Source organism: Passer domesticus, chromosome 1 (genome assembly GCF_036417665.1).
Source record: "Passer domesticus isolate bPasDom1 chromosome 1, bPasDom1.hap1, whole genome shotgun sequence".
In the NCBI taxonomy this organism is placed as follows: Eukaryota; Metazoa; Chordata; class Aves; order Passeriformes; family Passeridae; genus Passer; species Passer domesticus.
This window is the reverse complement of record NC_087474.1, coordinates 127644531-127657569: the sequence shown is the minus strand read 5'-3', so window position 1 is coordinate 127657569 and position 13039 is coordinate 127644531. Positions and strand designations below refer to the sequence as shown.

Here is a 13039-nt window from a genome sequence, read left to right as displayed (position 1 = left end):
TGACAAAAGGGATTTTGTGAGATCTCTCTCACAGCTCATATTTTAAAGGGCAGAATTGTTTATTACATGCAGTTAAAGAACAATACCAATGGCCAAGGTTGCTAGGTTTGGCTCAAGATCTGAGCCCTTTGTTCCCTGGTGTGCAGGACTGAGAGAATATATAGTATTTTGGCACCTGCTGTTAGCAGCTACTTAAGGGAATTCAAAATTTAATTAACCTTCATAGTAATCCATAAAAGATGTTATGTAAGTTCAGAACTTCAGAATTTAGAGAACTTAAGGTTTCTATATTCCTTGCATCTTTACTTCTTAATCCATGGACTAGGGATGCCAGGCGAAAAAATGTGCCACACTTTCATGTAGACAGTTGTTTGTAAACATTTTACAACACAAGCAATTTGTTTTATCAATTGGGAAGAATTCCATTACTTGCATGTTTGCTCTTTTCTTAAAGCATAAGGCCACACTGCTGACAAGCAAAACTCCCCAGAATTACAAGGCCATCCAGTCACCCAGTCACTGCTGCTCTGACAGTACTGTGAGGTGAAGTTCCCTGAGGCTCCACCACCCTGCTAGAGATGCTATTGCATGAATGATTCAGTTCTGCCTGTAGTTGTGCTTCCAGAGCATCAGAAAATGTCTTGAAGCATGTCTTGTATGTCTATGTAAGAGCTTTAGAAAAGTAGTAATTTATGAGCAAAATGGGGGAAAAAGTAGAAAAAAGTAGGGTGGCATATGGCCAAACTTTTGACTTAATTTCACCACAGGTTGCTTTTTTATTTACAATCGGCTAATCCGCTCTCAAACTACACAATAGAGCAGCCACTGGCAAAGGCAGGCAGATAAAATTGGCATGCCTCTATATTGTTCTTGTTAATCTGAACCATTAACAGAAGGGTGAGAAGGCTAGTTTTGTCATTTAAACAGGCTTAAATCCTTTCTCCAAATGAGCTTTTGTCTACATAGAAGAATTCATCCAGGAGATTTAAGGGGTTTCTGTTAGTGTTGCATTCTCGAGTTGACTAAGCTACAGGAATACTAACCTGTTTATTTGGTCTTCATACTGTAAATGTAAAAATTATTGCCAGCTGTCAAAACCAAAAGGGGTTCAACCTGACTAAATTATTTCTCAGAGGTGAAACAGGATGAGATTATAAAGTGCTAAGAAGCAACTATTTGAAATCCTGAACTGCACCTGTGCAACTAAATCTCCATTTATACAGGTGCTTTTCAAATTGGATTTGAACCCTTAAATTCCCTGATTCATCCCCCGAAAAACCACAGAAGCTCAAATAACTAATGAAATTCAGAGACGGAAGGCCTCAAAATAGTTTCAAGCTGTGAAGCAAGGCCTAAGACTTAACTACATTCTTTGATTCACTGTCAATGCAACATATCAAGCCTAAACATAAGTTGCACAATTCAAATGCCAGAGGTCATAGGGTAGCCAGTAGCTAAGTAATTATTTTTTTTTTAGCACAGAAGAGGTCATCACCTGGTCCATAAGCACAAAACACAGCCAAATACCTGGAGGAAAAAAACGTATTGGTTAGCATGATCTGGTTTTGTTTTGATTTTACCTGGCACATCTTGCACATATATTCAATGTGACCTTTGCTTGAGGCTCAGCCGTATGAGCACTTCGAGTTTGATTGAATTTGCTCCCAGAAGACACCACACTTGTTACTCCTTCCATTCTGAGATCATCAAGATCCTCTGCAAAAGACAGAACAATGGGATGAACACATGATTAAATTTTGCAGCAATAAAAAAGCCTTACCTGCAGAATCACTAAAAAATGGAACTGCTCAAAAATGGGGAAGAAGACAATTACTTGCATACTAACAGGAAAAGACATTTGAGAGCATTTTTATTTTTATATATTATCACTGTCTTATAAGGGGTTCCTTAAATATTCTGTATCATTTCCACATTCAAACCATGCTGCATATTTTAAAAATCTTTATTTATCTGGTTCATTTCTAAAAAACTGGTCATCAAGAGATGCTGTCCAATAGCTCTATTTGACACTAGACATATTGAAGACAAAAATAATTTTTTTAATGTATGCTATTCCTCTGTGGTTTTTTCATCATCTATTCACTTAGCAGTGAAAAAATATTGCTAAAATAAGTGTTCTGCTAAACCCACAAAATATGACATGGACATATATACCACATTGAAAGGGATCATAACACGCATACTTAAATCCTAAATATTACATATTCCTGTAATATAGGCAACTCACAATAAAAACGGAATTTTCAACGACTGTAAAATCATTCACATTTTGAAGGAAGACAGAAGAAGGTCTCAGAGAATTTTTTCCCAAGATGACACTGGAATACAGTAGCTCAGCTAGACTGTAAATGAATTCTCTTGGTTTACAGTCAGGCCAGTCTTTCAAGATTAATTTCTATATTTTTTGCTAACACAAAACACACAATATTTTTTGCTAACAGAAGTTCTCTATGCCTCATGTATCTATAAAGCCAAATTTTCAGTTGTTTATAACTTGATTAGACTCTAGCTGAAATGTTAACAAGCAAAGCACTGGCTAGCTTCTATTAAATGACCATATACTGACCATGTAATCATTCCATGTACTGACTGATGCATGTGGTTTATGGTACACAGTATATAATCATCTGATTAAAATGTCTTTCAGATATTCTATACACATGTATTTTCATATATTTATGTTTACAAAAGAAACCTAATGTTAAAGGATCTGAATTAAGCAGGAGGTACATAAATATTTTAAATCCCAATATCAGATGAAGAAAAGTCACAGACAACTTTAAAATCAAAGGAGCCTAATTAATTGAATTAATTAGAATTTAAAATACACAAGTAGTCATTATAGATACACAGTGAAGAACCAAGTTGGTTTTCAAACACAAAAGAATGAGATACAATCCCCCAGATCTCTACCCAAAATGGGTAGTTGGTCTGGTTGTCTTCTACAGTTCATAGACCCTACTCTTACCACTGTGCTTTAAACTCAGGGCAATGTGGTCAGATTATTGGGATAAAGCCCTGTTAACAACACTCTTTTGGGGAGACATGGATTTTAACAAGCAACAGCCAATAACAGCTAGGCTAAACTCACATGAAAAATTTGTGACTGAAGTCCTTGAACTACATTTTCTTCTCTGTAATGTTTTATTTTACTGCTTAAGAAAACTCTTCTCCCCACCACCACCCCTCCCAGCCAATTTGTTGCCTTGATATAAATTGACAAGTGTAGTGAAGTTTCTGGCATCATTTTACACCATTTCAACACCTTTTACTTTAAATTTCATATATGGTTAATACACAAAGTAATTCAAAGGACCTGGAAGGTTATATGATAGAGAGCTATGAAATCAACTACCTATGAGTCATTTCAGAAAAGGTATTACATATTTGGAACACATTATGTATTAAAATAAATACAGTTTAATTGTGCTTTAAAGAGGTGTGAAAAGTTCCATACTTTTTAACAGATGTAAACCACTGGATGAATTACAGCTTAAAAGAAACTGAAGCATATGCCTCAGGTTTTTCTCCCACTAAGCAGATGTGATTTCTTTAAATAAGGTTTTCAACTGTTCTTTGCTTGATTAACTTTTGGTACTCTGCTGCCAAGTGTTTCAACAAAGTAGTGATATAGGCTGGCCTCCATGATACCTTTTATATTTGAATTTGGATATCAAACTCATACCTTTTTTGTCATTTTTAGTCAACTACCAGCCTTTTTCTCTCAAAAGAAAATTAAGTGAAACTTTGTGCAAGAAATGTGGATTCAAGAGCTGCCTGTAGTAGGAGCCAATGGACAAACAGGCAGAATAATATACAGTATTGATTTATTGTCAAATGCTTTTAGAATAACAGCAGTAATGTGCATACAAAATGCAGATTTAAAATACCAAAAATCTACCTCATATACAACTGTTATTTTTCTCAAGGATTTTAGTTGATCTAATTCAACACTGGATGGTATTTGTCCATAGCAAACTACAAAAAGCTGTCAATAATACAAGTAAATACAAGTGTAACTCCATCTACCAAATCCAAAGAATAACTGCAGCATTTGATTTAATTTCATTACTGCATCTCTGCATTGATATGAAATTATTTCAGTTTCTCCTGGATACCTACAGTACAGTTACTGAACATTTTCTCACTAAAGCAACTGAGCTTGGAGAAGCTGGCTGCTTTGTAATACCCATAACTTTGGAAGGGAATTTTTGAGATGGTAAGCAAGTTTATATGCCATCTTCCAGATCAACCCCATCCATTATTGAAGGCTTTTAATTTAAACAAAAACAAACAACCAAAACCCAATAAAACAACAAAACCTAGCAGCAGTAAAACAATGAATCATGCAGAAATTTTAGTGCCAAACTCTGAGTGTATGTGTGCATATTGTTCAATAATTCATGTATGCTTTGCAGAAAAATATTTGACCACAAATAAGAAAGTTATTAAAATAAATACAGTCAGTTAATGCAATACCGCTTTTTAAGAGTTAAAAAAAAGAACTCCAAAGGTTCAGATGTTCCTATTGGAAAGAACCAGTCTTAGCAAAATAGGATTTCATTAGAGAGTCAATACAGTTACAGGGTCTGGACACCAAATCCTTTCTCTTTCTTTGTATTCTTTGCTAGACCGACTAGTGATGATACAGCTGAGTGGCTCTGTGCTTTTATTGAGCAGCAATGAGGTAATTCATGGAGAAAAGAGAGAAAAAAAAGCCAAGCTGGTGACTGCTTCTGCCACAAAAGACAAGAATACAGTGAAATTTCTCAAATCCTTAGAAAATTGTTATCTTTGCATAGTGATAGGCTGAACGTTCACATAAGCGAAACAATCTCATTTATGCTAATAAAAGTTTGTTATTTTAATGTATGATTATTCACTGTATTTCTGTGATTTAATGTTCACTGTCTGCTATTCTCTAGAAAGGGTACGTGAAGACCCAGCTTCGGTCCTATGGCAATTTCCATTAAATATGTGCTGTGTGTTAAAAAAATTACATGTGAACCAAGCAAAAAGAACCTGACATTTTCCTCAAATCAGCAATTTACCAAAAGGAATTCACACCGCTGCAATCTTTATGCCTTGCTACAACAATACACAAAAATACTTGGAAGTGAGATAAAGATCAGAAGTGTAATATAGCATAGCAGAGAACCAGATGTTTTCTAGATTAACAATAATGCTGTGCTAAGCTTAATTCATTGTGATTTTTTTATATAGAAAATTTTCACCAAAAAGGGGAGGGGAAAGAAGTTACCTACTTCAACTAAACAAGAATATAGCCCAATAACAAGGTCATGTTTTTAAACAGGACATTGTTTGCAATTATTTACTTACTTTCTTTTTTGGAGGAATGGATGGGGAGAGAGAAAGAGGCACTCACTAGTGCCAAGTATTCCAAAAACTGTGCAAGATTGCTTCTTGTCTTGGGATAACAGATTGTGGAATCATCTTATAAGCACAAGATTTGCACACCATTCACTTTAAGGACAGAGCTCTTCTCATGCAAAATTTCTATAAAATACAGTGAAAGCTTAATTGCACAGAAGGCTCATGAAATCAGATATGTTGTATTGTTTTCTATGATCCAGTCACTTTTGTCTCCTTCCTCCATTATAAAATATGTAGTAATTTCCCAGGAGTACTTGAAGAAGTTTAAGATTCAATGCTGGAAAAAGTCTATGGCAGCTCAGTTTATCTGTTCAGTCTAATATTAAAAAAAGCACCAAATGTTTTCATGTGAGAGTAAAAATTCAGATAATTAATTCTGACTTATATTCTTGCATGGCACCAGGCAATCCTGGTGCATCAGTAAAATAATGTCTCATTCATTGAAGCAATGAATTCTTCGGGGTAGTGTTCTTACATTGCAGTACACATTGATGCATTCCTTGTATATAGCATTGATTTGTCAAGGCATTGTTGGGTGAAGCACAGACTCTTAGTATGCTCTACTAATCCCATCTGAAAACAAACAAAAGCCCCCCTAACCAATAAAAAAAAAAAAGCCAAAAATAGAACAACAAACCAAACAAAAAAAACCAACCCAAAAAACTCAAATCAACAAAATCCTCCGCTGATAGAAGTTCTGCTTGTGGAATCTAAGCAGCTTTATATGTAATATTTTTATGTGTCTTAATATGTTAACCAATCCTCTTTGTTTTAGATAAATTATCTTGCCAAATATCAAGAGATTACAACAAAAGACCACAATAATTCTTAACAAAATATTGGGGCAAGCACAAAGTAGACTTCCGGACTAGGAAGAATCATGAACTTGGACTATCTGATGCTCCACTCCTTTAAATTTAAAAAGATATTTTAAATATTTGCTTTGACAGATGCAAAACCAGAGTTATCTTCTGCTGTACACTAACTGTGGGACATCTTATTTTGTTTTTTCAGTGTCATGGAGCAGACAATGCTGTTAGTCTGGTACATATGTTCTAAGATGTTTTTTGATGAACATCTTAAAATACCAGAATTTCACTTAGTTCAGACCCGTGCCATGGACTTTTGATACAAATGTCATTCTAAATAAATACCTCAGCAGACTTTCACTCCTTAGGTGTATCTAAGATTTTTGAACACATCGTTTAAAGACATCTTACTTAAGAAGCATCACAAGTTGACAATAAATTCCCATAACATTTGTGCTTTCACTGACAGATGCACAGAAAGCCAATTGAAACATGATGCTGCTGAGTCCTTGGTTTTGCATGCCTACATCTTCCTGTATCAGTTGTCAGAGCCAATTTAGCAGAATCTCACACCATAGTCTAAAAACCACTAAACCAACATGGGAGTAGGGAAAGCAGCATTGTTTCAGCTACTGAAATATACAACGAAGCACTGATTTGAGTTCTCACTTTTAATCAGCAAGAGTGAAAGGAATCTTTCTTCAGTATGTCCCTCTTCCTATTTTCCACCAGCTGGGATTGGAATTGACATAGGAAGTAGCCTTTTCTGATGAAGATGTGTGTGTTAAAAGATGTGTGTGTGTTTAGTTTCATTAAACACTTCAGTATCTTAGAAAACTACATGAAGAACTGGCCCACAGAGTTCCTACTTATTCTCCCTTTTCCCACAAGCTGTAATAGTTATATTTGACTGAAAACAAGTAATTGTAGGCAAGACTGATGGAACATCAACTTATGAGAGCATCTCTAAATGCAGTGCAAGGGCTTCAGAGCACATTATGGTCTCGTTTTATTTACATGAGAAAGTCTATAATCACAGTTCATAAGAATTAGCGTTGTGCTCTCTTATCATTACCCTACTGGTAACCCAAGGATCTAGTATCACCAAATAACCACTGCTCACCCACCAGTTCAGCAACAATAACTGACTAAACAACTATTGTTGCTCCTTACCAGCAGGGATTTCAAACTCAATGGTCTAAACTATTAATTAGGAAGTTTCATTCTGTGCTAATTAATTATTTTAAAAACTTTACTTTTACATTAATGGGAATCTAGTATTGTTTGGAGTATTTTAATTACTTCTACATGACCAATAAAATAAAATTTAGAATATTTCACTTGTTACATCGCATTCTACAATGCATTACTGCAATTGCTGTAACTGCACATCAGTGCTTGCACTGTAACAATATAGTATCTCAAAAAGCTCATAATGAGATAATACACAAAACCACCTGAAACTCTGGAGTTCAGAAGGCATCTAAAGAAATGTCTTTTAATGCTTTCCATTGGTAATTTTTTCTTTTTTTTTTTTTCACTTAAGTTTTAACTTAAACAACTTTTAAAATTAAAAGCAAATTTTGATCAATGTTTCTAATTAGCTCCAATTCCGATGTCACTCGTTCCTGCAACCCCGATACTTGTATGCAATTTGGGCCACAGTTCAACTCTGCATTCTTAAAGAAAACTACCAAAAAAAAGCTTTTTCATAATAATAGAAAAAGCAGTGTTTAAATCGCTAAGTTTTTTTTCAATCATAACAAATATATCAAAGCATTAGAAAAGAATGTATATTTAAAAGATTTCAGCTTGTGGTTTTTTATTTTTAACAAACGGGAGAAAGCGGCAATATTTTGACGTGCACTTGGTTAACGTAGTACAGATGTGCCTTACAATATATATCTGTTATACTGAATTTCACATTACATTATTGCTTACCTATTTATTCATTAAGTCTATTTTGAATTAAGCTGATAATCTGCATGCTGTTTATATGAAGTTTTACAAAAATGAGCTAACTCATTAGTTCAATATTCCTCTCAAAACATAGAGCAACTACAGTGCATTTTCAGCCAATCAGACAAAATATTATCTTGTTTAGCATTTTATGAACCAATTTTTACACTGAGCGCTGCATTCATATCTCTTTGCAGCCACATAAGTTACTCTACCAGTCCCTTGGCTGGATTAATCTTAGCTAGGTTGTTGAGAGGCCAGTGGAAATTCATACACCTTTTATTAAAATGAAAGTTGAAGCAAAGCATAAAAATTACAAATAATCTTATGCCAAACACAGTAACACAGAACCTTCCAAGAGGACTTTTTTAAACAAAACAAAACTGTTTGTCCAAAGATTTTTGGAGTGCCAGTATGCTCCCTCTCATAAACCTACACACATCAAAAATTCCTACAGTGCAAATATCTCTATTTCCCCAACATTTTTAAAATTAAAATTATTTAAGTAAAAGTAAAACATTTTACTTTTACTTAAATAATTTTCTTCATGAAAGAGAGCTACAATAAGTAAGAAGCCTTGTGCTTATGCAGCTTAAATTTTCTACTAATAAACTAGCACATATCCCATTTCAGAAAAAGTGCCCTTCAGTCAGGCGCTATTGCACCTATTATGCTATAAAAGTTCCAGTCAATTTAGGGACTAATATATGAGTGATCTCAGACTGGACAGTTTGGGCAGGCAGAGAAAAAGAAATGAAATCTCTAAACTCTCTGTGTGCACAGGCAAATTTAGCAACTTCCTATGTTGAATGTGAAAGCTCCTAGTGAGCTCTCAGTTAATTGAAGTCCTGACTGAGACAGTAACTACTTAAGTAATTCTACAATAATCAGCAAAGCTCTTAGCTAAAAAAAACTAGAAGAAATATACTGTGGATCTTTTCTATTGCTCTTCAACTTCTGCCCAGCTGCAAAGAGAAAACTGCTCTCCTTCTTCTGCTGTGAATCCAGGATGAGAATGAGTATAGCATGGCATCCAACAACCAAGGCTCTGCCATTTCTTCCAGCCCCATCCCTCTATCAGCTTGTATCAACTCTGCTTGGTCCTGAGACAAGACCATCTGTTTTGTATCACTATCCTTATTTTGGCCAGACACTGGGACATCTGGAAGACTGCACTGTCTATACTCCGAGAAGCAGACACTGAGCTGGATACCATCAGCATACCAATGGCATCACAGTTGACAGTACATGCTCTTCCTCACTCATTGATTAAATTCATACCACTGACATCTTTCCAAAGAGGGCAGAAAAAAATTTTATCTCCCCAGTTGGGTCAAACATATAAACTAGCAGGTATGTCAAAAACATTGCACACATCCAATAGATTAATCATTTAATAAGGTTTCAAATATACCACACAGTTTTCAAATATTTTTTTCTTGTTTTAATAAAGAGAAGTAAATGCTTTTTAAATAAAGTTTAAGTTATGGAAAAACACGTGCAGTTGGAAACATTGTATAGGTGCAGTTTATTCTGTTACATTTCTTTGTGTAACCTATGAGTTCATTGGCTTATGTTTCCTCATGCTTTTGGTTTGGAAAGGAGAAAATTAAGGTTTTGGTTTTGCTGCAATGCTTGTACAAGCATTCTGCAATGCAAGACAAAGACCTGGCTGAAATGGAAAATGGTCTAGTGGTACATATAACACATCTGTTTGCTACGCTTTCATTGAATATTGCAGGACAAAATAATTGCCTAAAAACAAATCACTCATTACAGCATGCTGGGTCATGCAATGTTAGTTCAAGCCTAGTATCTTAAACATCACAGAGATGCATTTGTTTTTACTCAACACTACTTTATCTTCTGGAAATGAACAACTTATTTCTCCAGAATATCTCATTTCAGAAGATTAAAACCATTTTGAAAATCAATCAGAAAATTTTATCTGACAATTCTGGTTCTCAAGACACACTAACACTAATCATGACTCCATTGAACTCAAGGGAAATTTTCCATGACTCCACAGACTGAAAATTTATCTTAAGTATTTCAAGTTTCTCCCTTTTGGGTTTCAGCTCCTTAAATTGAGAGCTGTGAAACTCAGGTAGATCTTGAGATGTCTTTAACTTTGGGGTCCACAGCAGTGGAACAGATGCGAACCACATCCCCTGGCACTCACTGAATGTCCTTTTCCCGAGGAGGATAAAAACCGCAGGCCAACCACTCTATTTACAAGATCACTGACTGAGAGGGAGCCAGAGATTCTAGACTGGAAAGCCAATTCAACATCAGATATCAAATGTTCCTCTAAGAGCGCTGAAAAAAGGGTGAAGGAAACACAACACGTTAGGAAGCACAATCATGCTGGATGGAGGCAGCAGAAAAGAGTACATTGTATCACAGAAGATAAATTACTAATTTATTGTATTTTCCTTCTCAAAAACAACCATCTGTACTGATTTCCTAGACTGCAGGCAGTTTGACTGTTAGAAAAGCTAAAAATGAAATAAAGACAAAGCCACCATACAAACCATATCAAAAGGAAGAACAGAGAAAATAAAGAAAAAACCCCAACAGCAGGAAAGATGTATTTCAAACCAAAAGCAAACAGGCAGCACTGCACCAAGAAGAAAGTTAGGTCAACACAAAAAGGCCAAGTAATTAATGGTTTTCGATCTTCAGGCACACTAGCAAAGCTCACTAGGCCTGAAATACTGTTAGCTCAAATGGTGGATGAATGAGGTCAAACTCCAAGGTGCTAACCTGCAGCCACTCAGGATGCAGTTCTGTATTCCAACAGCTTGTTTCCAGTGGTGAAGTCCCATTTATTCCTGCGCTCTTACCCCTTTCTACCATTCCCAGTGATATCAGTGCTTGATTTTTACCTGACTCTGGTACAAATGCAAATGAAAAATACTGTATTTTTGGTGGAACCTTCTGCATGTGTGTTGGCAGAGTTGCAGAGCTGCCTCGACACACTGAAGGTTCAAGCATTAAGATCCATCTAAAAGAAACAATAGGAGCCTACAACTCTGCCTGAAGGAACAAAGGAGGAAGTAGGATCACCTTTTCCAACAAAAACAAGCTTTCATATTCAGTTAGGCTCAGCCCTTCTCTGAGAACCATAACCCTGAGGGGTATCTGGTATTTCAGTAACACTAACAAGTCAGAATATGAACATGTTTATCAAAGCATCAGTAATAAAAGAAAACAAGATATCATTTTTACATTAACAGAATGATACCCCATCTGCGACTCACCACTGCTGCTTTAACAACCTTAAAATTTACTGTAATTTTGCTTTTGCTTCTCTCAAGACACAGAAGTTTTTCAAAATTGAGATTCTATGAGAATATTCACATTTTCAGAAACACATTCCTAATATATTACCAAATATGATTCTTAATATTATGTGTTACCACATTAAAGATACAATTGTCAATTTTTTTAAAAAAGTATTACACGTGGCAAATAATCATTGACTTTTATTTTTTTCTTATTTAACTGAGCAATGTCAATCTGATAAAATCTATTACAATTGAACTTGGAAATAAGCTTGAACATGAGAAGCAGACTAAAATCAGGCTTGTTATCCACACAGCATCTTACCTTCTTATCACCTTTTCCTCATCTGTTTTAAAATTCCTTAAATATGGTAATGTGCATAAATTAAATTATATCTGATATTATGATACAGCTTTTAAAATTAATGCAGACCTAATGAATAAGTCTTGATATTTTGGAAATTAACATAAATTAGAAAGGTGATCCATAGGTTCAAAGAAAATTTCAAAACTTAATAATTTATCAATTTCCATATTACAGATACAAATATTATACTGAAACTAGTGTACAAGTACATTTGATCCTTCATAAAATTACATCACATCAATTAAATTACATTCCTCCAAATTCAACAGTCCTTAAGTTTCTCAAAACACAAGAAGCAGTTTGTACCATCTGACAGTGAGTTCTTCAGCATATCCACAAAAACACTTTCCTCAACTCCCAAATGACCTTTCCAATTATCTAGGTACAATCAAAGTTCCTTCTCAGAAGAGCACTTCAAAACAGTCTGGTTAAGAAGCTCAAGAAGCTCAGAAGGCTGACAACTTCCCAACACACCAAGTCCCCCATAAGATTAACGTTCGATTTCTTATGGAGCATTTCTCTATGTGAACGTTCCATATGATGTGAATTCTTGCCAATATAAAGAAATCAAACCCATATAATCCATATAATCCTAACAAATTCTAAACATGCTATCAGAAAGATAATTCCCAAGTCACAGGTGGTATAACTACAATAGTTACAGAATTTGGAAGTTTTAACAGACAATTTTAGGTTCTTTAAGCAAATATATTATTCAAGCCATTTCACCAATGCTTTTGAGCACATCAATAGAAAATTTATATTCAAAGACAAAAAAATAACTACTGCTTTGTGAGACCTTAACAATATTTTGCCTCAGTAACCAGACATATTTTTAGAACAAATTTCACCCCAGAAAAGTATTGCTTTTATCAAATCATTATGTGAGTATTCATAAAAAACCCCACAATGATAAATTCAGCCAAATTATTTGTGACTGACATAACCCAGTTGCTACTCATTTCCTGAAAAACATCAGGAAAACAAGTTCCTCTCAGAAATATTCAAATATGTCAAAAGATTTTTTCTATTCCTCTGAGGACATCCAAGTAACTATGAAATAATTTCATAAAATCCCCCACACGGACACATTTCCCCATACAGCCAAATAGAGAAACAGGTCTGGAAACTACTGTTAGACACCTTGACAAGTCTTCTCTACCCCCAACATTACTTAGAGTACTTCTGCAGTTAGGTGATAG

At 35.0% G+C, this 13039-nt stretch overlaps 1 protein-coding gene across 14 annotated transcripts in view; it reads right to left on the bottom strand.

Moving 5' to 3' along the window:
• The window catches only part of C1H8orf34 (chromosome 1 C8orf34 homolog), a 190485-nt gene that overhangs the window by 92168 nt on the left and 85278 nt on the right, over positions 1–13039 (bottom strand). For all 14 annotated transcript variants that reach the window (XR_010347424.1, XM_064388565.1, XM_064388593.1 and 11 more), the window contains one exon: positions 1581–1716. Coding sequence is in view for 13 of the 14 variants with exons in the window: in XM_064388565.1 (XP_064244635.1) it covers positions 1581–1716 (136 nt within the window). In the remaining variant the exon portion in view is untranslated. The remainder of the gene's footprint in view (positions 1–1580; positions 1717–13039) is intronic.